The following is a 26,440-nucleotide window of genomic DNA, read 5'->3' on the forward strand; positions in this document are numbered from 1 at the left end:
GCGGTCTTTTAAAATAAACCGAGGTTGCCTGGGATTCAATGGTTCTGTCTTCATCTGTAATCCATACGATTCCATAATTCCTTTAGCTTCTAGATTAGCCTGCCAGAGAGTAGTCATACGGGTGATCTTGTAGTTTTTATGGATCTCCTTTTCCAGCAGTTCCAAATAGTGGCTCTTGGTAAGCTTATAGAGGTTTCCAGTTTTATCAGATTGAACAAGGATGAAATTTATGTTATTGATTTCCTTAGAGACGTTGTCAAGATATCTAAGATGTTTGTTCCTGAGGGGTGAACGGTGAAATTTTATATTCTTCACGATGGACCATACATCATCCTCGAATTGCTTCAATCTAGGGTTAGGTGGAGGGCTACCCTTCGATTTAAATCATTTTTTAAAACTCAGAAGAAATGTCATTACTGGTCTGTTATAAGTCCTTATTGTCGAAGAAGGTGAGCCATCTGATGCGGTTGATAAATGCATTCGTCTTATTAATGAGTTCCTTAAAGAAAGCATTCTTTGGGGAAATAGGAATATCCTTAAGTGAAACGTTGATATTAAACAACTCCATTTGCGGTAACGGTTATAAGATAATCTGTTGAAGAATATGTAAATGGTTGAATGAATTATCCTTTGTTTACCATTAACATGGAAAATTCAATAGACAGTTACCAGGGTAGCAAAATTCACGCAAATAACAAGGATATAGCGACCTATTCAAAGGTAGAAACTCCGGGTTAATGTGCAGTAATTTGTGTAGTATAAGTAAATAAATGGAGTTGAATGCAGATGCTATTCAAATTCTTTTATTTTCGACATATGTTTCGAAGACAACATTGGTTTTATCCCAAAGGAATAAACGGTGTAAATTAAATCTAATCTTCCTTTGCAGTTCCGTGAAGTGGTTGGTAAGAACTTTCCAAACAATTCTAGATATTATTCAATTATTAATTCTCATATAGTTAGAGTTACCTTCTCCAACACAAAGAATCTTTCACAAATTATATCTTCTCGTAATACCAGTCTGCTGAATAAAAGTTCATTTTCTAGGAGTTCCAACATTAATTTTGTTAATTCCAGCCCCTCACATAATAAAAAAATAGAAGAGTGCCATATCATGTGAAATTGGTTGTTAAAAAAGAAATTGTAAAATGATTGATTTTTGAAATAAAAAAGGAGGCTGAATAATGATTGAATAAGATAATAAAGAAAGTAACAACAAGTCTTTAACAACAAGGTTACATATGATTTTTTATTTATGTTGGGTAACTAAGCTGTCGACTTGAGTTTCCAATTGCCATTAAATGTTGTGAGACCTGGAAAGAGGAAGTTCAAACATTTTACTAAAGAGGTAGATGAAGTAATCTTGGAAGAAAACATTAAGCCTGAAATATAAATGGTGGCAAATATTCAATCTGACTTTTTAAAATAAACTTGCTACAAAACATCACATTTCTAACCAGTTATATATTTCACCTGTTTCAGTCATGTTGGGGCATCACCTTGAAGAGATTAGTCAAACCAAACAAAACCAGTATTTATGGGGACTTTTTTTTAATAATCTGGTACTTATTCCATTGGTCTCATTTGCCAAACTGCTAGCTCACAGAGACATAAACAAACCAACACCAGTTGTCATGCAGTGGGGAGGGACAAACACAGATACACACATACACACACAGGAGTGGCTGTGTGGTAAGTAGCTTGCTTACCAACCACATGGTTCCTGGTTCAGTCCCACTGCGTGGCACCTTGGGCAAATGTCTTCTACTATAGCCTCAGGCCGACCAAAGCCTTGTGAGTGGATTTGGTAGATGGAAACTAAAAGAAGCCTGTCGTATATATGTATATATATATATATATGTGTGTGTGTGTGTGTGTGTGTCTGTCCCCACCAACATCGCTTGATAACCGATGCTGGTGTGTTTACATCCCCGTAACTTAGTGGTTCGGCAAAATAGACCGATAGAATAAGTACTAGGCTTACAAAGAATAAGTCCTGGGGTCGATTTGCTCGACTAAAGGCAGTGCTCCAGCATAGCAGCAGTCAAATGACTGAAACAAGTAAAAGAGTAAAGAGAGTATGTATAACAAGATTCTTTCCGCTTCAAACTACCAGATCCACTAACAAGGCTTTGGTTGACCTGAAACTATGTGAACGAGAAGCAAACTCCTTACCACACAACCACATACTCTTTTACTTGTTTCAGTCATTTGACTGTGGCCATGCTGGAGCACCGCTTTTAGCCGAGCATATCGACCCAAGGACTTATTCTTTGGAAGCCCAGTACTTATTCTATCGGTCTCTTTTGCCGAACTGCTAAGTTACAGGGACGTAAGCACACCAGCATCGGTTGTCAAGCCAAGTTTGGGGGACAAACACAACACACACATATATATATGACGGGCTTCTTTCAGTTTCCGTCTACCAAATCCACTCACAAGGCTTTGGTCGACCCGAGGCTATAGCAGAAGACACTTGCCTAAGGTGCCACGCAGTGGGACTGAACCTGGAACCATGTGGTTCGTAAGCAAGCTACTTACCACACAGCCACTCATACGCCTATCTGCACTAGTATTTTAAAATATGGTATATTCAATCCTTTGAAGTCAAAAGATACAGTCAACTCTCGCTACTATGACACCCTGCGGGACTGAGCCAAAGTGGCATAGTACCGAGGGTCTGTTATCTAAACACTACATAACCAAAAATTTACTGAACATACGAATAAAAATTCATAGGGTAGGAAGTAAGGCCAATAAGAAGTTCAATGCAATGGTAAGAAGAAGACATCCAAGTTTATTAAGTTCAGATTGCTTTTAGTTAATCCCAAAGCTCTCAAAAATTGTCGGCTGACGCATCTTCTTTCGGCGGATTTCATTCATTTCGTTGTCTAGCCTATCACACGCCTGCATGACGCTGGGTTTTCCGCTGCTCTGCTGCTGCATAAACTTTCGGATAGTGCTCCATGCTCTCTGGGTATCTGCAAACAAAACATATTCCTCTTCCACAATTACCTCGTCGTCTTCACTTTCCACCGGCTCTTCGTTATGCATTACCTCCTTTGCTATTTCTTCTAGAGTGAAACATGTCGGACAATACAAGGGGCGGTAACTTGTATCAGATATTACTAATGATACGAGGGGCCCGACAATAACGTTTTTCGCAGCATCGATAATCTCCTTCTTTTCCTTCAGCGTAAACTCAGTCCGCTTGCGTTTCTGAGCTGACATTGTGTGCTACTTTCTGAACTTTTCCACAAGATTACAAATACGAAATGTACAAAATGTAGGAGTACAAAATTTCGAAAAGTTGCGTGTGCTTCAGTTTACAAGTGGCATAGTAAAAATTTTTTGTTTATTATTTGGCCGGGACCGCGCAAAACTGGCATAGTAGCGAGAGTTGACTGTAACTGAATGCAACTATTATTCTATAGGAGTATCTCACAAAATAAAATTGAACCCACTCAATTCAACTGTCTCAAAGAGAGTAGTTACACAATTGCTATGATGCAAACTGAAGTAGCTATTTCAGGCTTTAAAACACGAATCGACCTCGCTCGCCAAGCCTTCAACCAACTCAGTGCATGACTCTGGTCAAGATCTGAGATCTGACGCACCACCAAAGTACGGATCTACCAAGCACTAGTGCAAACGATTCTCCTTTACGGCAGCGAGTCATGGCCAATGAAGGTGTAAGATATTAAGCAACTAGAATCCTTCGATCACCTCAGTCTACGCCGCATCCTTCGTGTCCGATGGCATCACTTTTGTCTCCAACAATTTGGTGCGACACCAGTGCAGAATCACCTCCCTCCGACAAGTCATCCTAACAAGACGTCTGCGTTGGCTGGGTCATGCCCTCCGTTGTCAACCAAGAGAATTCATCTACGAAGCAATTGCCCCGGCTCCCCTTCAGGGTTGGCGAAAGCGATGTGGTGGACAACGAAAAACCTGGCTGATAACAGTCAAGGCTGATCTGGAACCCAACCTAGGCCCCCATATCTACGGCGTTCGCCACTGGAATAAGGAGTGGTTGGAGATCATGTGGTCATTAGCCTCAAATCGCCAGGCCTGGTCGGCGTTTGTGAGATGCAGCATTGAGGATGAATGAAGCCAGCTCAACCCACCCCGGGTGAATGCTGTAAGAAGAAGTTATTGTTATTGAAACTATTCTGTTTTCATTTCAATTGTAGTGTATGTAAAACTATATTAACCAATGTGTACTTCGTTTATTTTTAGGATGGAGAGGTGCAATGAAAGAGACCTGCAGCTATTTCTATTAAGTCCAGTGACCTTATAGGAGCTCTCTGTGCAGGAGTAGATGTGTAAAGCTAAACTGGATGAAAAGTTACAAGGCAACTTGGAAAGTGACTGAGAATTAACTGACCAAAGTGTGCAGGAGAGATAACTGTTCACGTAGCTTAATGGTTAGGGTATTCAGTTCACAATCATAAGGTCATGAGTTCAATTCCTAGCAGCATGTTATGTCCTTGAGCAAGACACTTTATTTCAAGTTGCTCCAGTCCATTCAGATGGCAAAAGTAAATGGTACCTGTAATTCAATGGGCCAGCCACGTCACATTCCGTTTCACACTGAATTTCCCCGAGAAATATGTTAAGGGTACGTGTTTGTGGAGTGCTTAGCCATTTGCATATTAAGTTCACAAGCAGGTTGTTCCGCCGACTGGATCAACTAGAATCCTCATCATTATAAGCAACACGGTGCCAGACATTCTCGTGTGGGCAAGCAAGATCAAATGGATGAATTCTGGGTGAAGAAAGGCTATGTGGTGTCAGTGAAGTATTTTTATAGAAGACAACAACAACAACAAGGTAACTTAGAAGACAGAATTAAATAGCAATATATTGTATAACAGACCTGTTCAATCTATACTATTATGAAGGAAATATTTCAACATTGATAATGAAAGCTGAATACCAGAGATGTAACAGATGTAATTGTATCATGAATCTTCTCAATCATGTGTCAATCCAACTTCAACACTGGTTGGTTTCAGATTTCTTATGCTGCCAATCAGACATGTCTTTGAATATACCAAGAAAAGATGCCACCCAACAAATTGAACACCTTCTTTCCCCTTCACTCCCATTCATTCACAACATAATGGTTTCAAATTTTGGCACAGGGCCAGCAATTCAGGAGGAAGATGTAAGCCAATTACATTGACCCCAGTATTCAACTGGTACTTCATCATCATCATCGTTTAACGTCCGTTTTCCATGCTAGCATGGGTTGGACGATTTGACTGAGGTCTGGGAAGCCAGAAGGCTGTGCCAGGCCCAGTCTGATCTGGCAGTGTTTCTATAGTTGGATGCCCTTCCATCAATTCCTAAAGAATGAAAAGCAAAGTCAACCACAGAATGTAAAGATGGACGAAATGTTACCAAGCATTTTGCCAGGCATGCCAACAATTATGCCAGTCACTGCTTTATTCATGCACTACATATTACCAAACAATCGTAGACCTGTCTCCCAATGTCCTTGACAAACCGGCTTTTAAATGCAGAAAAGCCTACCTGACAGAACTTCACAGAACAATTTTTTGAATAGGTACAAGGTCAGGCAGAAGTTTGGTGAAAAAAGAGTTAAATAAATAAATACCAAATTTATCTTAACAACCCCAGAAGGATGAAAGGCAGGATTTGAACACTGAGTGTTAAGGGTCATAACTAAATACTGAAAGGTATTTTATCAGATGCTCTAATGATTTTGCAAAATCATCCAAATCCAGCTAATAATGGCACTGGCATTTTAATTTTCCCCATATTTAAAAATTACTTTTAATGAGTTCTTCAGATCATAAGATTTAATTTCATTAAAAATAAAAAACTAGAACCACACTAATATAAATATAGACAAATACCATCCAAGTGTGATCACTGCCAGAGCAGCTTACCGGCTTCCGTGCCGGTGGCATGCAAAAAGCACCATTTAAACGTGATCATTATCAACGTCACCTTACTGGCACTTGTGCTGGTGGCACATGAAAAACATTCGTGCGAGGTCATTGCCAGTGCTGCTGGACTGGCTCCTGTGCAGGCGGCACGTAAAAAACACCACTTGAACATGGCTATTGCCAGTATCGCCTGACTGGCCCTCGTGCCGGTGGCACATAAAAGCACCCACTACACTCTCGGAGTGGTTGGTGTTAGGAAGGGCATCCAGCAGTAGAAACTCTGCCAGATCAGACTGGAGCCTGGTGCAGCCATCTGGTTCGCCAGTCCTCAGTCAAATCGTCCAACCCATGCTAGCATAGAAAACGGACGTTAAACAATGATGATGATGATGATGACAAATACATTTTCTTCTCAATTTTAAAACAATTTACTTCTTAAGGTATCTATAAGAAACAAGTTTTTTTTTGGGGGGGGGGGTATGGAATTAGACAATAAAATCAATACCTGAAGAACATGGAGTGTACAAGCTTTATCACATAAATTAGTTACTGTAATTATACTAGTCCAGAGATGAAGTAGATGCCTGAAACAGAAAAAATTATCATTTATTCAACCATCTTCAAATTATATTTGAAAACTCAATTACATTAAAAAGCATAGATGTGATCTTGTACTAGAGAGGCTATTATGAACTGCATTAAAATGACTATCATACACTTGAAGTTAGATTCATATCTAACCTCAAGTCAAAGACAGACATTAAACATTTTAAACATTACAATTCTCCTTGTAAAAATCTTTATATACTTGATACAAAGATATATTGATTATTCAATATACTTATCTTTTATACAGCTTCTTAAAACTATTGTAAGCTTATTAAATAAAAAAAACAACATTGTTTTAGGTTCAATGATTAATTTATCAGCAATAGCTTGGTTGTGCAAATTTGAAGATTTGATTAAGTTACAAAAGTATCTAATTTGGCTTCAAATTTTGGTACAAGGCCAGCAATTTCATGGAGGGGTTAAGTCAATTAGATCGAATCCAGTGCTCAAATGGTACTTATTTTATCAACCCTAAAAGGATAAAAGGCAAAGTCGACCATGGCAGCATTTGAATTCAGAACGTAAAGTCAGAAAAAATGTCACTAAGAATTTTGTCTGGTAGCGATTCTGCCAGCTCACCATCTTACAAAGTATCTAATTTAACACCAGAATGATTCTTCTAACACTAATCACTTAATAAAAGGAATATATACTTCACTTACATACCATTTTCATGTCATAATTAAGTCAATATGAAATTGAGATTATTAAATAATGCAAGACTAATCTAGGGATATAGTTATTCTGATAGATTTTGAAGCTAATCAATAAGTATAAATCAGGGGTTAGCAGCAGATGAGCCACCATGGGTCTCAAGTCTTTTCTAAAATTTTTTCAAATCTAATATATTTGTGAACCATGGAAAGTTGATGGCTTTTAGTTAGACTTTTGTGTTACAATTTAACTTTTGTCTATTTCAGCATTACCAGTGAGAAATGGGGGATACAAAACAATATTCTTATATGTGGGTTATGGACAAATGAAAAAAAAACCAAGATAGACCATTGCAAGAAGATATTGGTCCCTTGCATAGATTCTAATGAAATTTGAAACGTGCACATATATGTACATTATATATATATATATATATCATCATCATCATCATCGTTTAACGTCCGCCTTCCATGCTAGCATGGGTTGGATAATTTGACTGAGGTCTGGCAAACCAGGCTTCAATCTGATCTGGCAGAGTTTCTACAGCTGGATGCCCTTCCTAATGCCAACCACTCCAAGGGTGTAGTGGGTGCTTTTATGTTCCACCAGCACGAGGGCCAGTTAGGTGGTACTGGCAACGGCCACGCTCAAATGTTGCTTTTTATGTGCCACCTGCACAGGAGCCAGTCCAGCGGCACTGGCAACAACCTCGCTTGAATGTTTTTTTCAAGTGCCACCAGCACAAGTGCTAGTAAGGCGACATATATACATACACACACACACACTTTTCTGTGTACATTACTATTTTACATGCATGTACATGTTAGTAACACAAGAGTCAACAAACTATTGAAGCAATGTTACTTTACAACCAGACACACTTACTACTGATAACTATTCATTTGAAACCTGTTAATGGAATATGATTTTTGACATAATGAAGCAAGCAGAGTTATGTACCTTCACATAGGCTATTAGTGACGGTGTTTTAAAAAAACAAACTGATCAATAAAGCTACTGTGGCTCATTTATTATTAATTACCAATCAAGTATTATATGACTTTCTGATGAAAGATCTAATTTAGATGATAGATTGACAACAGTTTCATGTTTCTCACAGTATAAACCATAAAACAGAGTCATTAGGTGTATGTACCTGAAGCACTATTAAAAGTGATTGAGAAAGGCCACAACAGTTCACATTAGAAATGAAATCAAAACTTTTAAATATGGACCCTGTGTATTTTACTATTTCAACTATAAAAGATTTTATGAATGAGGGTAGATGAAACGTTCTGACTCAAAAGAATACAGATGATGAATGGGATTACTAATATAAAATCTGCTGCATTTATTACTGCACTGTACCTACGAGGTAGTTCCTCAGGGAAAGTTCAAAAGGAGCAGTTTTTATATCTACTCCATCTCTACAGATTATCAAAGCAGACTGCAGCAATAATGCTACTGTCAAAAGCGCATCAGCTTTTAAGAAGTACTGCAGTTGGAGGTGTTAAGCTTGGCAAGTAGTGTTGTTACCAAGTTGTTAACTGGATATCCATTATCCTATAGTACTTTTTGAAAGTGCTTTGAGTTGACAGTCCTATCTTGTTATTTATATAGGTGATCAGGTGCTGAATGTATGCAGCCTTGACATGGTTGGTCAGACTAATCAGCAATGTACATAGATACTACAACAGATAGCTTTCCTGTAGACGTCAGTTGTTAAACGACTCTTTTGTGATTCTGAGTTGAAAATGCAACAGAGGAAATAAATCCATTGTCGGGATATTCTGTGTTGAACCTATATGATCATCAGTGTTGTTTGCCTCTCCACAATGTTATGGGGATGTAAACACACATCAGTTGCCAAACGGTGGGGATGGAACAAACACAGATGCAAAGACACACACACACACACACATATATATATACATATATACATAGACACAAAGGGCTTCTTTCAGTTTCCATCGACCAAATCCACTCTCAAGGCTATAGAAGACATTTGGCCAAGGTGCCACACAAAATGGGATTGAACTTGGAACTATATAGTATGTATACATATATATATATATATATATATCACCGTGACCAACCAGGCTATCCGATGTTGCTACAGATCGCTGGCCACAATGTGCTTCACATTGTTTTAGCCTTCAAATAATGCCACCCCACTGGCTAAGCAAGCAGGCCAACAGAAGAAAGAGTGAGAAAAAGTTGTGGCAAAAGAGTAGAGCAGGGGATTGCCACCACCCCTGCCGTAGCCACGTGGAGCTTTAGTCGTTTTCGCTCAATAAACACTTACAACGCCCAGTCTGGGAATCGAAAACGCGATCCTATGACCGCGAGTCCGCAGCCCTAACCACTGGGACATTGCACCTCCACACACACACACGGAGGAAATCATAAAAGTAGCTGGCCGAGGCTCTGCATCCTGGTTGGTCCATAAATGTGATGGAACATATTTCTATTGATATCGTAACTATTTAAAAGGATCAAAATTATCAGATATATTTGTATTTATGTATGCGTGTGTGCATGCACAAGTGGATGTGCAAGCATACCCAACTTTTACTAAATGAAACTAATTATAATTAATATAATGTATGATTTATTACTTTTTATGTAATACTCCACATATACTTAATATAGCAAAATAGTGAAGGTGCATGGCTCAGTGGTTAGAGCATCAGGTTCGCAATCATGAGGTAGCGGGTTTGATTCCCAGCCTGGGCAAGGTATTGTGTTCTTGAACAAGACACTATCTCACACTGCTGCAGTTCACTCATCTGTAGAAATGAGTTGCAACGTCACTGATGCCAAGCTGTATAGGCCTTTGCCTTTCCCTTGGATAACATCAGTGGCATAGAGAGGGGAGACTGGTATGCATGGGCGACTGCTGGTCTTCCATAAACAACTTTGCCCAGACTTGCACTTCAGAGGCAATTTTCTAAGTCATTCATGACCGAAGGGGATCTTTATTAAAATAATATATATTAAAATATAGCAAAATAAAAAAAATTTTTCTTACGTGTGTGGTACCATAAGAATAGTTTCAAGTTTTTGCTCATCAAATTTCCGAACAAAGATATTTGCAGAAGCTGCAATCTGTTTGAAATAAGAAAATACAAATAATACTATTAAGGTAAAACAGGAAACAGCATAAATCATTTGCAACACATTAAGACACACTAATGCACACTAGTACATAATAGGTACTTATGAACACTATTTCCATATATTGTGGTAATGAAATCAAAATCAATAAGCTTGCACTTTCCATCATCGTTTTAACATCCACGTTTTCATGCCTGCATGGGTCAGATGGAATTTATTGAGGCAGAGTTTTTATGGTTGGATGCCCTTCCCATCACCTAACCCCACCTGTTTCCATATAAGGTAATAGCTCACCATGACCAGATGTGTTTCTCACAGGACATTGGAAACAAAGGACACCACTTACATGACAGTGACACTTGTTTACTACTATTATGCTATGTCAAGACAAGATGACAGTAACACACACACACACATAGATACATATGCGTGGGCTTTTTTCAGTTCTTGTTGAACCAAATCTACTCACAAGGCTTTGGTCAACCCATAGATATAGCAAGACACTAGCCCAAGGTGTCATGCATTGGGACTGAACCCAGAACCATGTGGTTGGTAAGAAAAACTTCTTACTACGAGCCATGCCTGTGTGCCTGATGTGTACACACACACATGGCAGGGCTGTGAAGGTATAAAGTTTAGGTCATATGGTCTCAGGTTGTCTCATTCCATGGTATTTTGAGCATGCATCTTCTATAGCATTGGACAAACCGATGCTCTCCGATTGAATTTGGAACTGTATGGAACCCCATCATCATCATCATTTAACGTGTTTTCCATGCTGAGATACAGGTTGAATGGTCTGAGAGGAGCTGACCAGCTTCAGGGCTGTTCAGGCTCCATGTCTGTTTTGGCATAATTTCTATGGCTGGATACCTTTCCTAATGCTAACCACTTTATAGAGTGTAATGGGTGCTTTTACGCAGCACCAGCACAGGTGCTTTTTACATGGCACCACCACTTATAAGCCCACAAGATTTGGAACACTCAGCTGGAGAGGGTTGCATGGGACAAGCCTGTATGCAAGGACAACCACACTTTTACTTATCTCGATGTGTTTTTCCATGCACGCAAACTGCCAGGAGTCTCGGTCCTGTCATCCAAGGATTTGGCTGGTGTGGGGCTGTAGCAGAAGACATTTGCCCAAGATGCCATGCAGTGAGCCTGAACCCAGAATTATGTGGTTATAATAATAATAATAATTGTGTACAGTGCTCAGGTGCACTACAACTCATCTAAAGTGTATATATAATCAGGTGTAGTTTCGGCGGATTTCGGAAAGCATGTAGTGTCAACAACTGACGCAGGCAGTTTATTCCATGCTTCAGCAACTCTGAGCGTGAAAAAATGTTTCAGAAAGTCATGGGAGCTGTGTTGTTTTCTGACTTTGTAGGCATGTCCACGTGTGTTAGACACATGGAGATCAAAAAGGTGTTCAGTGTTGTTGTTGGTGAGGTGGTTGAAAACAAACTTTTTACCACACAGTCATACTACACATATATAAGCATTTGTGGCTGGGCTGTAACCAGTGATGTTTATTGGCATTTCCTATCAACAAATCGTTCACCAGCATGTATGTGTCTAGACACACACACACACACATGGCCCATTGACAAAAAATAAATAATTTCACAAGGTACATACTTCACCATGTAGGGATCTCACAGCCATGAGGAGCAGAGATTTGAAGCTTGCTGCTTTGATGGTGTTATTCTGATCAGCAAATTCTCTACAATAGAAAAAAATAAATAAATTACTTAAATAACAACAAACTATATTCTTGAAGGTATTTTTTTTTTCAACTGATATAATTTAGTTTCTATAATTAAGTAAAAAAAAATAAAGGCACGTCGCAAATCCAATTTTAACAAGTTTCATTACCAACACAGTAACCTAAGAACTGACCTGACACCTTGTTTCAGTCAGTTCTAAAGTACACTAACCCTTATAACATCTGAACCAGCCATGTCCAAGCCAAATATTCTACTAGTTTTATGTTCAAACTGGCCAGATCTGGCCTCTCACACTTACCTATAATGTCATTCTAAAAATATACAACAACATCAAAATCTTGAAGGTATGAGATAATGCATAATTAACTCAAAACAATATGAATAGATGAGAATTAGATTTGACAGAGCAAGCTAAATGCCAAAAGTGTTAATACAAAATTTCCAAAATTCCTTTATTTTTCCTATATAAGTTCTTTCATAAAAGTGATCAAATACTACACAATGTCCTTGCCCTTTTCACAAACATTAGCTAAGAAGTGAAGGTAGAAGGCCTCAATTCAATTCAACTGCAATTAAAGTCATGAGCTTGGCACAAAAAAAATTAATTAGTTACTTGAATACTGAACTTCTGATCACTATCACAATACAAACCACATTTGTTTGTCAAACTGGAAAAAAAAATATCATTCCAAATTCAGTTGAACCTCATTTAAGTTAACTTAAATTCTATACTGGCTTCAGTTGATATATAAATCAACATGAAATGGATATTAAAACCAAAGCAATGATTGAACACTGCAAGTACTTGCTGGTGAAAAAAAAAAACAATACATTTTCAAACAATATATAAATTCTATACTCTCTCTTTTACTTGTTTCAGTCATTTGACTGCGGCCATACTGGAGCACTGCCTTTAGTCGAGCAAATCGACCCTGGGACTTATTCTATCGGTCTCTTTTGCCGAACCGCTAAGTGACGGGGATGTAAACACACCAGCATCGGTTGTCAAGCAATGCTAGGGACACACACACATACATATATATGACAGGCTTCTTTCAGTTTCTGTCTACCAAATCCACTCACAAGGCATTGGTCGGCCTGGGGCTATAGCAGAAGACACTTGCCCAAGATGCCACGCAGTGGGACTGAACCCGGTGGTTGGTTAGCAAGCTACTTACCACACAGCCACTCCTGCGCCTATAACATAACATATTACTAACTTAACTGAAACTAATCTTATCCACTAACCTAAAAAGCAGTCCACAAAGCTTACTAAACACCTTACCTGCACTCATACCAAACTAATACATGACCTACACAGTAAAACAGGAGATAGTAAGTACAGTCTATGTTGCCGACCTCACTATACACAATATCAACCACTGTATGTACAACCAACCACAAACCTAGAAACACACTAGTACAAATCAACACCATTGTGAAACACCTGATACACATGAAAATGAGCTAACCATTACACTGATGAGTATAATATGGCTCAGATAAAATAAAAATGGATTACTCTATGTAACATTGATAACCATACTATGTTCAAAATCTGTGCTAAGTTCTTAACTTTAATGAAGTTATGTGAACTGAAACTAAAAAAATAAGCATAACTAGTCTAGAGCTAACCGTTATGTTGATAAGTACAGACTGGCTGTAAAAAAAAAAAAAAAATGAAATACTCTATGTTTCTGATTAGCCACCAGTATGCCATAATTCTCACAAGACTTGCCCTAACTTTTCTATGATCCCACTATTTCCTTCAGTATGTGGATAGCTAAGTTCATATGGTAGCAGACAGTTAGCTAAGTTAACAGTTCACTTTCTGTCACCAGCAACTTAGCTCTACCACAAGTGATCATACAGTGATAGAAATTACCAGTGTAAGTAGTGATAGCATTATAGAATTAAGAAGTAATTTGTTGTAATACAATGAGAGGGTTCAATTCAACCTATGGGAAAACTATCTACACTAAATCAGTCTCTTGGCCAAGATCACATTTATCTCATTCACTTAATGCTATGGAAATTGTAATTCAGAAAGAAAAAAAAAGTTACTTCCCGTCGCACACAGAACATTAGCTTCAACATGAAAATCCCATCTATAAACTGAATTAGTTGTCACATAAAAGATCAGTAATTTCATCAACACAATTAGAAGTCAGGCCTCCTCTTCTGTCAGATGAGGTAAAATTTCTTCTTAGGAATTTGTCCTCTTGGCTTTGAAGGAACCACAAAATTCATTCAGAAAAAAACCCCACTCTCATGCACTTTTGAAATTTGGAAAGAAAATTAGTTCAAAGATATGTACCTAGTCAAAATACCAAGATATTGAACTTTTCAACTCATGATATTCGCTTTGGTTTTTAGCTATTTCTAAATCACGAGAATTGTACATTGATGATGTTTTACTATTCTCTATAGTTTAATAATAACTAAAATGTATGAGATTTTCTCAATATTATAATTCAATGTAAAGAGACTACATGAAAAACAAAAGACACTTCCATACAATATTGCACCAACTATTTTTTCTTTCAAATCCAGACATCAGAACTGATAGATGAGCAAAAGAAATGTTTCCAAGAGGCTCTCCTGCATACCACACAGATAATGAATGACTGCAACCTCATTATCACAAGTGATGACAGAAATGGATTTGTTAGGCAACACCATGATGGTTACTCCAGTCTACATGGAAGCTATGAATATGGTAGGAGGATTAATAAAAGGGTCAACATTCTTAGAATCTTTTTTTTTACACAAATAGGCACAGGAGTGGCTGTGTGGTAAGTAGATTGCTTACCAACCACATGGTTCTGGGTTCAGTCCCAGTGCATGGCACCTTGGGCAAGTGTCTTCTACTATAGCCTTGTGAGTGGATTTGGTAGATGGAAACTGAAAGAAGCCCGTCATATATATATGTGTGTGTGTATATGTTTGTCTCCCCAAAATCTCTTGACAATCGATGCTGGTGTGTTTACGCCTCAGTAACTTAGTGGCTCAGCAAAAGAGACTGATAGAATAAGTACTAGGCTTACAAAGAATAAGTCCTGGGGGTCGATTTGCTCGACTAAAGGCAGTGCTCCAGCATGGCCACAGTCAAATGCCTGAAACAAGTAAAAGAGTGAAAGAGAGAGTAAATAACCTAGCTATTTACAATGCTAATTTTCGAAAAACCAGCCAACTACCTGATCACCTACCAATCAAGAAGACTTCATAATCACCAGAAAACTGGATAGGCATACACGGTTGTAAATACTAAATCTTTTTTTCTAGTATATATTACATGTAGAGAATCAGAAAAAAAGAAGTTTGCCAATGTTCTGCAATAAAAGGGTCAGAGAGGTAGGGTGTTCCAGAGTGTAAAACAGTATGGCAGTGTGAATGAACCCTTTAGCATTCAGATTACTGTCAAATGTAATGCTCATTTATTCACAGTATTTTCACTTCATCCTGCATTATCTCAAGACTTCAAGATTACAATTATGCGATTTTATATTTTTAGAATAAAATTGTAGGGTAGAGATGAGAGACCAGATCTGGCCAGTTTGGACATAAAACAGGTACAATATTTGGGCCAGATATGACCGGTTTAAATGCTAACGGGTTACAACATTATCCTTGAAGTGTTTAGTTGAATAAATCAATCAAGTCCTCATTGTACCAGTCTCATTTGCTGAACTAAATTACAGGGACATAAACAAACCAACATCAATTGTCAAGTAGTGGGCACAAATACATACATATACACATAATGGGTTGCCACAGTTTCTGTCTACCAAATTCACTCACAAGGCATTGGCTGGCCCAGAGCTAAACAGAAGACACTTGCTCAAGTTGACACACCAGTGGATCTAAACCCAAAACCACACCCTTTCAAAACAAGCTTCTCGGCCATACAGCCATGCCTGCACTTGCTAGGCAACCTTACTTACTAAACTCAGATAAGTTTATTTACATTGTTCGACCTTCAACACCAACAAATATCATTTTCACTGTCAGTGTACCCACCTCAACTAGTGACTATTTTTAACAACGTAAAACACAAAGCCATGTATTATTTTTAGAGTGTTCACTAATCACTAGTATACAAACTCTGAAAGAAAATAAATGTTTTGCACCAGTTATTAACAATCACTTGCTTTCATGTTTCTTACCTCTGTCATGATCTCTCACTTTCTAGGTTACAAGCTAATCGCACATAACATCTTTATTCAATACTATTTTTTCATAGAGGAGAAAGAAAATTATCACTGTCACTAAAAAATTACTCAGACGTGATTGCACAAAGAATAGGATAGGATATACTATTCATTTCAAAAGCATAGAAAATTAAAAGACAAATTAACCCTTTTGTTACCAACCCGACCGAAACCGGCTCTGGCTCTGAGTACAAATGTCTTGCTTACATAAGTTTTGAATTAAAATCTTCCACCAAACCTAAGTCACAATTTATGTTCCTAACACTAGCTGAATGATAAATTATTTTACTAAATTTTTGGTTATATTTAAAGTAATTGAAAGAAACACAGAACATCTCAAAATAAATACAGTAATGAAAGGGTTAATACTTATATTGCTATTTTGGATTCTCTATAGTCAACTTATTCAGCTTTTAACTCTTTAGAATTTAAACCATCCAAAGTCTTCTACCTGTTTTATGTTCAAACCAGCATGATCTAGCCTCTCACACCTATCCTGCAATGTTATTCTAAAAATAGACAGCAACATCACCAAAATCTCATGGTTACAAGATAATGCAGATTAATCCAAAACAGTTTGAATAAATAAGTATATTTGACAGAGTAATCTGAGTGCCAAAAGACCCTAGAATGAAACCATGTAATCTGAGAAAACTAGAGTAAGTTTTGCAAATGATATGTGTGAAATACACTAACTTTAGGCATTCTCCTCTCCATCATTTTTGCAGAGGGGCAACACAAATTATGGCCAAAACAAAATGTAGAAAATTATAAAAAATTGTTACCTACATTTTAACTAATAAAAACCAATTCCTCAAGGGAGATTTTACAACAATTCTTTGAAGTTTAAGAGTTTTCATCTTCCTAAAAAGCAATAAAATAAAACAATTGAATATAAAACTTTAAAAAAAAAGAAAAGAAAAATCTCAGACACAAGTGTGCCTGAGTGGTAGAAAGCTTGCTTCCTAACCACATGTCACCTTGGGCAAGTATCTTCTACTATAACAACAGACCAACCAAGGCCTTGATGAGTGGATTTGGTAAATGGAAATTGAAAGACAACCATTGTATATATATATATATATATGTATATATCTGCATGTTTTTGTATCTGTTTATCCCCCTCCCCCATCACCACCTGAAAACTGGTGTTGGTGTGTTTACATCCCCATAATTTAGCAGTTTAGCAAAAGAACCAATAGAATAAGTACTAGGCTTTGAAAAAAACGTCATGGGATCGATTTGTTCAACTAAAACCCTTCAAGGCAGTCCTCCAGCATGGCTACAGTCAAATGATTAAAACAATAAAACAATATCAATCAGAAATTTAAGGTGAATACAATTAATTACTGTAATGCTTTTATTATTTTGAAAGTTGCAGGCATGGCTGTATGGTTAGATATGAAGTTTGCTCCCCAGCTACATGGTTCCAAGTTCAGTTCTACTGCATTGGCACCTTGGGCAAATGTCTTCCACAATAGCTTCTTGATTCAATTCAGGTCACAGCATATACTTGATATGTTTCTTTATCAAGTGATTTTGGTGAAGCACTATATAGTATTCATCATCATCATTTAACGTCCGCCTTCCATGCTAGCATGGGTGGACGATTTGACTGAGGACTGACGAACCAGATGGTGGCACCAGGCTCCAATCTGATCTGGCAGAGTTTCTACAGCCGGATGACCTTCCTAACGCCAACCACTCCGAGAGTGTAGTGGGTGCTTTTACATGCCAACCTGGCAATAGTGGCAACGGCCACACTCAAATTATGTTTTTTACATCCCACCTGCACAGGTAACGACCTCGCTCGAATGTTTTGTTCGTGCACCACCGGCACAAGTGCCAGTAAGGCAACACTGATAATGATCACGCTTAAATAGTGCTTTTTACATGCCACCGGCACGGAAGCCAGACAGCTGCTCTGGCAGTGATCCCACTTGGATGGAGCTGTTAGCGCTCCACTGGCACAGGTGCCAGTCATCGAATTTGGTTCAATTTCGATTTCACTTGCCCCAACAGGTCTTCGAAAGCAGAGTTTAAAAACAAATGATGGTTGGTTACAGAAAGGGCATTTGTCCAATGAAAATCTACTTCAATAAACCCTCTCTAAGCATAGAAAAGTCAACATTAAAATGATAATGATGTGATGGTTTCAGCAATGGTGAGTAACAAAGGCCATATTATACCACCTCACATCTTTCTACAGGAGTTTATAGATAAAGCTGCTGGATACATCTGTCAAGTCCTGGATGGATGAAGTATCCAGTGGAAAGCCATACATGTTTCAACAAGACTCGGCACCTTCTCACAAAGCTCACGTAACCCAAAAATGGATGTCAGACAATCATGTAACAACAAAATTGTCGCTTCCAAACTCACTAGATTTAAATCCCATGGACTACTACTTTGAAGTGTTGTTGAATAGACAACTAAGCCTTCTACAATAGCTCAAGGTCAACAAATGCCTTGTAAATGAATTCAGTAGATGGTAACTCTGTGGAAGCCCATCATATATACATATAGTGTGTCCATAAAGCCACAATGGGATTTCAAAACTATTTATTGAAGTAACTTGCAACACTACACATTTCATATAGATGAAGAGACCAACTAATAAAGTTTACCTACAGTTTAGTGCAGTTCTATTTGGTGCCCTACGCACATCTAATCAATACTCCAGTTCTTGCCACACATGATGAAGAACATCAGGTGTAACAGATTGAACAGCATCACTGATCCTCTTCAGGTGCTCAATGCTGATAACAGGAACACTGTACACATATTGCTTGACATAGCCCCAGAGGTAAAAATCTAAAGGTGTGAAGTCCAACAATTGTGGAAGCCAAGCTTTCCATCCACCCCTTCCTATACATCACTGTAGGACTGTCCTATCTGAAAAGTCACAGACAATTCTTCCATAGTGGAGGAGCCCAGTATTGAAAGAAGACACCTGCACCTACATCCCATATTTGTGGCACTGCATACAGGTCCAACATGTCAAGGTAGTTGTTAGACATCACAGTTGGCTCTCCAAAGAAAAACAGCCCCATAACCCTATCAAGTGTGTGGGCACACCAGACATTCACCTTGTGATTGTCACACTTATGCATAATGTAGGCATGTGGCAGTTCCTCAACCCATATCCTGATATTATGACAATGAACATGCCCACACACATGGAATGTAGCCTCATCACTGAATACAATGTTCTGTAGGAATCATTCATCAATGACCATCACAAATATCTTCTCTGCAGCAAACTCAAATCTTTCAGATCTATCAGTTGGGCAGATAGCCTGTAACAACTGCAGTTTGTAAGCTGTAAATTAGAAATATTTCTTCAGGATTTTGTGAACTGCGATCTTCTTAAGGCCTAGTTGTTTAGCGCAGGTATGCACAGATTTTCTTGGGCTCCATATGTAAGCATCCCTTACAGCCTCAGACTCATCACTAACTGACAGCCTGCCAGAACATTTTGCATCAACAAACTGCCAGTTTCTTAAGCTGGCAATCCCAATGGCAAATGTTGATTTAGTGTGGTAGCTCATCATTAAACACATGACAATATTCATGAAAAACACGCATCACAAATTCAAATTTTTCAAGCCAAAGAATGTGCAGCACTTTCCTTTACAACATCCACATCTTGACAGATCCATTGGCTTGGCAGTGTTGTTCACATCACCGTCACGTGACAAGCTGCACGCACATCCCAAGTTTTCTTCACCCATCCAACTGGATGTGTGTAGGGCAACAAATGGAAGCCTAATTATATTGCACTGAACTGTACGTAAACTTTATTAGTTGGTCACTTATTCAATGTGTGTATGAAATGTGCAGTGTTGTAAATGACATCAATAAATGGGTTTGAAATCTTACCATGACTTACAGACACATTGTACATGTGTCTTTGGGTTTGTCCTTTGCCCCACTGTCTGGCAACCAGCGTTGGTTTGTTAACATCCCAAAACTTAGAGGCTCAGCAAAAGAGATTGATGGAACAAGTACCAGATTTTGGAGTCAAGGTGTTCGACTAAACTCTTCAAGGCAGTGCCCCAGCATGGTCACAGTTCAATGACTGAAACAAGTAAAAGATAAAGGATAGTCTAGTTGATAGGCTACCCACTCATAAGGCTAAGGGCAACTCGTGCTCTAGCAGAAAACAGTTATCCAACATCCATTTAGTGGTGAGGAACACACTTGGAATCACGTGTTTATGAAATCTTCTGACCAAAAGTCCAAGTTGACTTCGATAGGATTTGATCCTGGAATTTAATAAAGCAGAACATTTTTCCTGGTGCTTTATGGATTCTATCAATCTACCACCCATGGATAAGAAGACTGAAAAAATATCACAATTAGAATCTAACAGTTCATCAGTAATTTGCTATATACTTATAAAAGGTTTCAAGCCTGCAACTACTATTGAGTAGGTTGTGACATAACTACACAAGTGTGCCCTCACCATAATTTGCTGAAAAATAGATACTGTTAGATGAAAATTTTCTATAAATACACTCCAAATGGTATAGATTATGATTATATCAAAATTAATTTTAAAAACTGTTTTGGATGCAGGAGAAAAGGAGACTTTTAATTTCAAATATAATTTACATGAGTCCGTGATCATTACCTGCGTCACGTTACTAGCACTTGTGTTGGTGGCACATGAAAAAAACATTCGAGCGAGGTCGTTGCCAGTGCCGCTGGACTGGCTCCTGTGCAGGTGGCACATAAAAAGCATCATTTGAGTGTGACCATTGCCAGTACCACCAAACTGGCCCTCGTGCCGGTGGCACATAAAAGCACCTACTACACTCTCAGAGTGGTTGGTGTTTGGAAGGGCATCCAGCTGTAGAAACTGTGCCAGATCAGATTGGAGTCTGGTTCGCCAGACCTCAGTCAAATCATCCAACCCATGCTAGAATGGAAAGCGAATGTTAAACGATGATGATGAACTTTGTTTCTTCATAATTTTCAGAAAATAAGTGTGATGATGTGAAGATGTAAACTGAAGTCCTCCCACTGGGCACAAACCCGATGGGAAACAACAATACTGCTGAACAACCATGGTTAAATGTGGCTGGAATTGAGAAAACATTCTTGGACATCAGGGTTATGCATCTAAACACACCAACATATATAAACAAGAATTTGCCTTGGGTTTACGCAGCACATGGATGGAAGAAGAGATGTTACAAAGATCTGGTGCTTCAAATAGACGAAGGTCTCATTCACTCCTATAGTTAGGTCCATATCAGGAGGGATAGAACAGACTAACAAGCACAAGAAGGTTGTTCTTCTAACTGTTAAGAAACGAAACGAAAGATACTCTGATGTTCTCAACTATATAAGAACAAGAATTAGAGTCAGTCTACTAAAGAGCATTCTAGCTGCAATTCATGGAATAAGACAGAACAAGCTTCACCTATTTCCATGCTGTTGTTCAACCTTGCTGAATTCACCGGAGGCTTGTAGGATCTTTTATACATAGTTCTCGGCGCTGTTATATATCGATATTACGGCGGAGGTAAAGGATGTGGACTGCACCCACTTTTGGTTATTTTTTTTCCTTTTTCTAGACAAACCCACTTTTTTGACTGCGCAGATTACAAATCTTCACAGTCGAAAAAAACCCAAAAATAATCAAAATAGGGTGTGGTCCATGTCCTCGCTCGACATTACACCTTTACAAGTTGGATCAAGGGTAATACAGCGTAATTTCGAAGATGAGGAATGCAGATAATTTTCAAATGAAATTTTCTACAAACTGGAATTTGTAAAAATTTCTTTTGAAGGGGAGAGGGATTTTGAAGGATTCAAATGTGCAGTTAGGTAAAGTAAACCCCAATACAAAAACTGCAGGAACTACTCAGAGATTTTGCAATCTCTTCTAAATCCATTGCAATACCGGAAACCCATATTGTCAGCATGTATCTCAGGATCACAAGCCTTTCACCTCTTAGCCTGTATGCATCACCTGAGTGGGACAGCGATGACTGCTAATTTCTAGTTAAATTCCACAAAAATGAAAATATTGGCACCGATAGTTGTAAAGGGAGGTAAGCACGTCACTCAAATTCGTAGAAATTAAAAAAAAATTCTAAAGCGTGACAGTTTACATCTAAAGATACCCCGCAAAAACACCCCTTTTTTTATTTAATTTTTTTCGGCTACGGAGAAATCGAATCTGCAAAAATCGGCATTTTGAAATTCTCCCCTTTCCCCCAAATTCTTCGTTTTAAACTTTTTTCAGAAATTTTTGTTTTCAAAATGTGCAGAAAAATACGGAGATTGTGATTCTGAAAAAAATTTCGAAAACATTTTTGTAAAATTTTTTTTTCCACAAATTTTTTATGTCAAAATGTGCGGAAAAACACGGAGATTATGATTCTGAAACAAATTTCCAAAACTTTTCTACTTAGGGTTAGGGTTACGGAAAAAAAAAATGAAGAAAGTGTGTGTGTGGGGGGGGGGGGTTTCAAAATTCCGATTTTTTGCAATTTTCCGGAATCTCCGTATCCGAAAACGTGGGGTTTTGGCAAAAAAAATAATAAAATAATCTGCGAGAAAATCGGGGGAGGGAACGGAAGGAAGTCTTTCCCTGAAATCATTATCACACGACATTAATCGCGAGAAATAGACCGGTTTGCAAAAAGTGCTCTTAGAATTAGTAACAAACGAAAACATTAAGGAATGCCAACATTAATTGCTTAACCATTACTAATTTCATCGAATTCAAAACCTCCTAAAAAGTAACATTGCTTTTATTCTGAATTCGAAGGACATCATACCAAACTTAGAATAAACAAATATAGTTGTTTACTATACAATATCTATAACAGGCATGAGAAATCTTTTACAAGAAGCGGGTCGCATAAAACAGTTCATCATCAGGTAAACCACACAAATGAAAAAATTCTGTACTATATAAAACAAAAATCTTTATCTATGATACTAAACTTTAAAGACACAAAAATCGATGAAATCTGTTTCGGAATATAACTCTTAGATTGAAAATAATAATTGTGCTGAAAATAAATACAAGGCTTAAATGAAATTTAAACGCACTGATGAACAGAGAAACGATAATTATAAAAAATATAAAACATGTGGTAATACCTGATTTTTATATATATACATAAGCTGCATATACATCAAGAAACATGTGTTGTTATTATACGGACTTGCGCCATGCTGGAGGTGGGTTTCAAATCGGCGCTACAACTGAGGCTGATGGGAAAAAAGAATCGCCAGTAAAAGTAATAAAATTTCAACGAAAATATTTCTCGTCTGCTTATTAAGCAAATTAATAAACAAAAACTCTGATTTAGAATAGGAAATTGAAAATCAATTGAATTATAAATTAAATACTCGTGTTATACGTACTTTTATAGCAACGTTCAGGTGTTGTTATCGCAAATAGAGAATGTGTTTGGCTTAGTAAAAAATATTTATAAATATAGATTTCGTATTATTTTAATTAAAAATAAGTATATAAATACTTTAAGAGAAATATTTTGGTAAAATAAAAAAGCGAAACACTTCTCGTCAAGGTTACATAGTTGTTGTTTATAGGCCGCTCCCCTCATTAACATATATGCTATGGAAGCGTTGGCTGTATTGACATTAATTGGCGTTGTTGCCGCTCTCCTATAGCAATGTTAGAGTCATGGCTATAAACATACCTTTGGATACACCTGGCAATCGTAACAAACTGTAGGTATTATTTGTTATAAATAATTTAACATATCCTGTAAAAAAAAAAAAAAAACTATGGAGAGACCTGAAGATTGTATTGGGATCTTACCAGTCTTCCGTTTTCTTTAATACACTGTAAACATAGAAACTGATGTGAAAACAAACACAATAATAAGGGTTGGAGATTGCATAACTTGACGGCGATCACCTAAAAGGTTAATGCCTCCGGATATTGTAAAAGATGCCTATAGTGAACTGTTCAATTATCTTTGTGATAAAAGTAGGGATTTTGAAAATTCTTTCGATAGATTCATTGGTGTTCAGCTTGTGTCTCGCCGTTTCAAATTTCTCCCAACCTCAGTTACCACAACACCAAAACATTCCGTTTATTATTTCTCTGTGCTCTCTCATAACAATTGCTCTCCTCCTGTCTCTGTCGGTTCCATTTGTTTTTTGTCCAGCCCTCTCCTTTCTCTTCGTTTCCATCTCCACTTGTTCTTTGAAAGGCCTCATTACAACGAAAAATCATTTCTTCTCATATCCTTGTCATCTGAATGGTTTTCAACCATGGGAAAGTGTATCGAACCTGAAACTAGAAGAAAATCGCCCAAAACAACTCATGATGGTGCCAGAATGAAACCGGTCATGAGTGAAGAATTGGATTTTACCGCCCATACACTGTCTTCTGATCGACTGGGCAAAATTATTGAGGAGATAGATGACAAGTGTAATGAAATGAGAGATGAACAAGCAATCCCTGTCGTTAAACTATTCCCCACCAACCTCTATGGTGATATCAACCCGATAAAATCTCACATCGAGAACACGACTATAACCACCACCATCACCACAACCACAACAACAACAAGCAGCTCCAACAGCTGCAATACCTCCCCTTTTGTTACTTCTGCATCTCCCCCCTATTTTACCTCCCTTAAGGAGAGTAATACTTCTACACTTCATTCTAACCAAGAAGAAATAGTAGCATCAAATAACGACAAATCTTGTGCAGATGTGATCCACACACGAACTCTTATCATTGGCTGTGATGCTTCAAATAGTAGTAATCAGTGTGGTGATACTATTAGTGCAGCAACTGGCCGCTCAGTTATTGGTAGCAGTAACTCTAACAGTCACCCTGCTGTTTCTTGCAGCGCTAACAGACAACAATCCCGAGACCCTGTCTCAACAACAATTGATAACAACAAGCAATCCTCTGGCGGCATTAGTACAATTAATGTCGAAGAATCTTCGGAAGATACACAACAAAATCGCGAAAATGGTCGCAAGAAAGCAGAAGGTGCTGCAGTCTCGTATACACTACCGCTCGAACGGCTTTCAGTCGTTGATTTAAACTCTGATGAGGATGAGAAATGTTCTGTTCAACAATCTAATGAAGATTCGATTAGATTCGGAAATTCCATTCCTAATAATTGTCATCGGGAATCTAAACAGTCCACACAGTGTTCCGTTGAGAATATCAACGATTCTTCCTTGACGTCGGCTTCTGGTGCTAGCGGTCATTCGAAAGGCAAAAATCAAGATACCAAATCACATTTATCGAATAACAGGAGTCTTGAATTGCCTTTGACGAATGGATTAACTCGAATTGTGGAGAGTAACTTGGCTTCTGGTTGTGATCTTGGCCATAACTTTCTTTGCCAGAATACTACCAGTGGTACCACAACCCCATCCATGTCTCCGATTGACGATGTCACTGTTATGGTAGGTAAAAACGGAAAGTTATCTACTGTACTTGAAAACATTCCTCTTTTGTACATCCCCACCACCAAACAGTTGGTGTCTCAGGACTGGAATTCAGTGACCCCTGGTAGTATTGAACATGGCAAACAGAAAGAAATAGAATATGTTCCTATGACTTGTAAATTTCAAAACGAAGACAAATCTTCAAATTGTGAAAAAGACTATGTAGAAGTTGATCAGAGTCCTCGGAGCACAAGCTGTTCGTTGAACTGTGTGGATACATCTAGTCTATCTAGTCTAAGTACCTGTACAGATGTTGCTTGCGGTGTTTCGGTGGCATCAGGGGTCAGTGATGAATTCTGTGACAATTCCGCATCAACGGGAACCCCAGTCAATACTGAAGCAACTACTAGTTGTGCTATTTCTAATGTTTCCTCTACTGGGACCAACTCGCAGAACTCTACATTCGATACTACCAACCCGTTGGAATCGTGTCTTGTAGAGGTCAACTTACACTCTAGGAATTCTTACGAACCAACACGAAACCAATGGCCACCGTCAACACCTCAGGACCAAAATTTATTCATTCGAGATTGTACAAAACGGAAAAGTATCGGACTGACAGGATTTCTTGGCAGGTAAGATTCAATACATACATGTGTGTATGTATGTATGTATGTATATATATATATATATATATATATATATATATATATATATATATATATATATATATATATATATATATATATATATACACACACACACAGGCGAAACTAAAGAATACACACAT

General features: G+C 38.0%; 2 protein-coding genes across 4 annotated transcripts in view; one reads left to right on the forward strand and one right to left on the reverse strand.

The window, feature by feature from the left end:
* Window positions 1-1,222: 1,222 nt before the first annotated feature.
* On the reverse strand, window positions 1,223-23,563 carry LOC115232662. Of its 3 annotated transcripts, XM_029802680.2 has the most exons (7): window positions 23,365-23,563; window positions 20,122-20,320; window positions 17,029-17,103; window positions 11,940-12,024; window positions 10,213-10,289; window positions 6,424-6,502; window positions 1,223-1,313 (listed from the first exon to the last, which is right to left on the reverse strand). In XM_029802680.2, exons 3-7 carry the CDS (start codon window positions 17,097-17,099, stop codon window positions 1,254-1,256), a joined length of 372 nt encoding a protein of 123 aa, XP_029658540.1. In that variant the 5' UTR covers window positions 17,100-17,103; window positions 20,122-20,320; window positions 23,365-23,563; the 3' UTR covers window positions 1,223-1,253. The 3 variants fall into 3 exon arrangements, with proteins under 3 accessions (XP_029658540.1, XP_029658538.1, XP_029658541.1); XM_029802678.2 differs by lacking the exon at window positions 20,122-20,320 and having other exon boundaries at window positions 23,365-23,556; XM_029802681.2 differs by lacking the exons at window positions 20,122-20,320; window positions 23,365-23,563 and adding an exon at window positions 21,671-21,793.
* A 259-nt stretch (window positions 23,564-23,822) lies between these two features.
* LOC115208772 (TBC1 domain family member 14) overlaps window positions 23,823-26,440 on the forward strand; it is a 164,295-nt gene continuing 161,677 nt past the window's right edge. Inside the window, exon 1 of the mRNA XM_029777094.2 lies at window positions 23,823-26,285. Coding sequence (XP_029632954.1) covers window positions 24,163-26,285 — 2,123 coding nt within the window. The 5' untranslated portion in view covers window positions 23,823-24,162. The remainder of the gene's footprint in view (window positions 26,286-26,440) is intronic.

The sequence above is a fragment of the Octopus sinensis genome, linkage group LG2 (genome assembly GCF_006345805.1).
Source record: "Octopus sinensis linkage group LG2, ASM634580v1, whole genome shotgun sequence".
In the NCBI taxonomy this organism is placed as follows: Eukaryota; Metazoa; Mollusca; class Cephalopoda; order Octopoda; family Octopodidae; genus Octopus; species Octopus sinensis.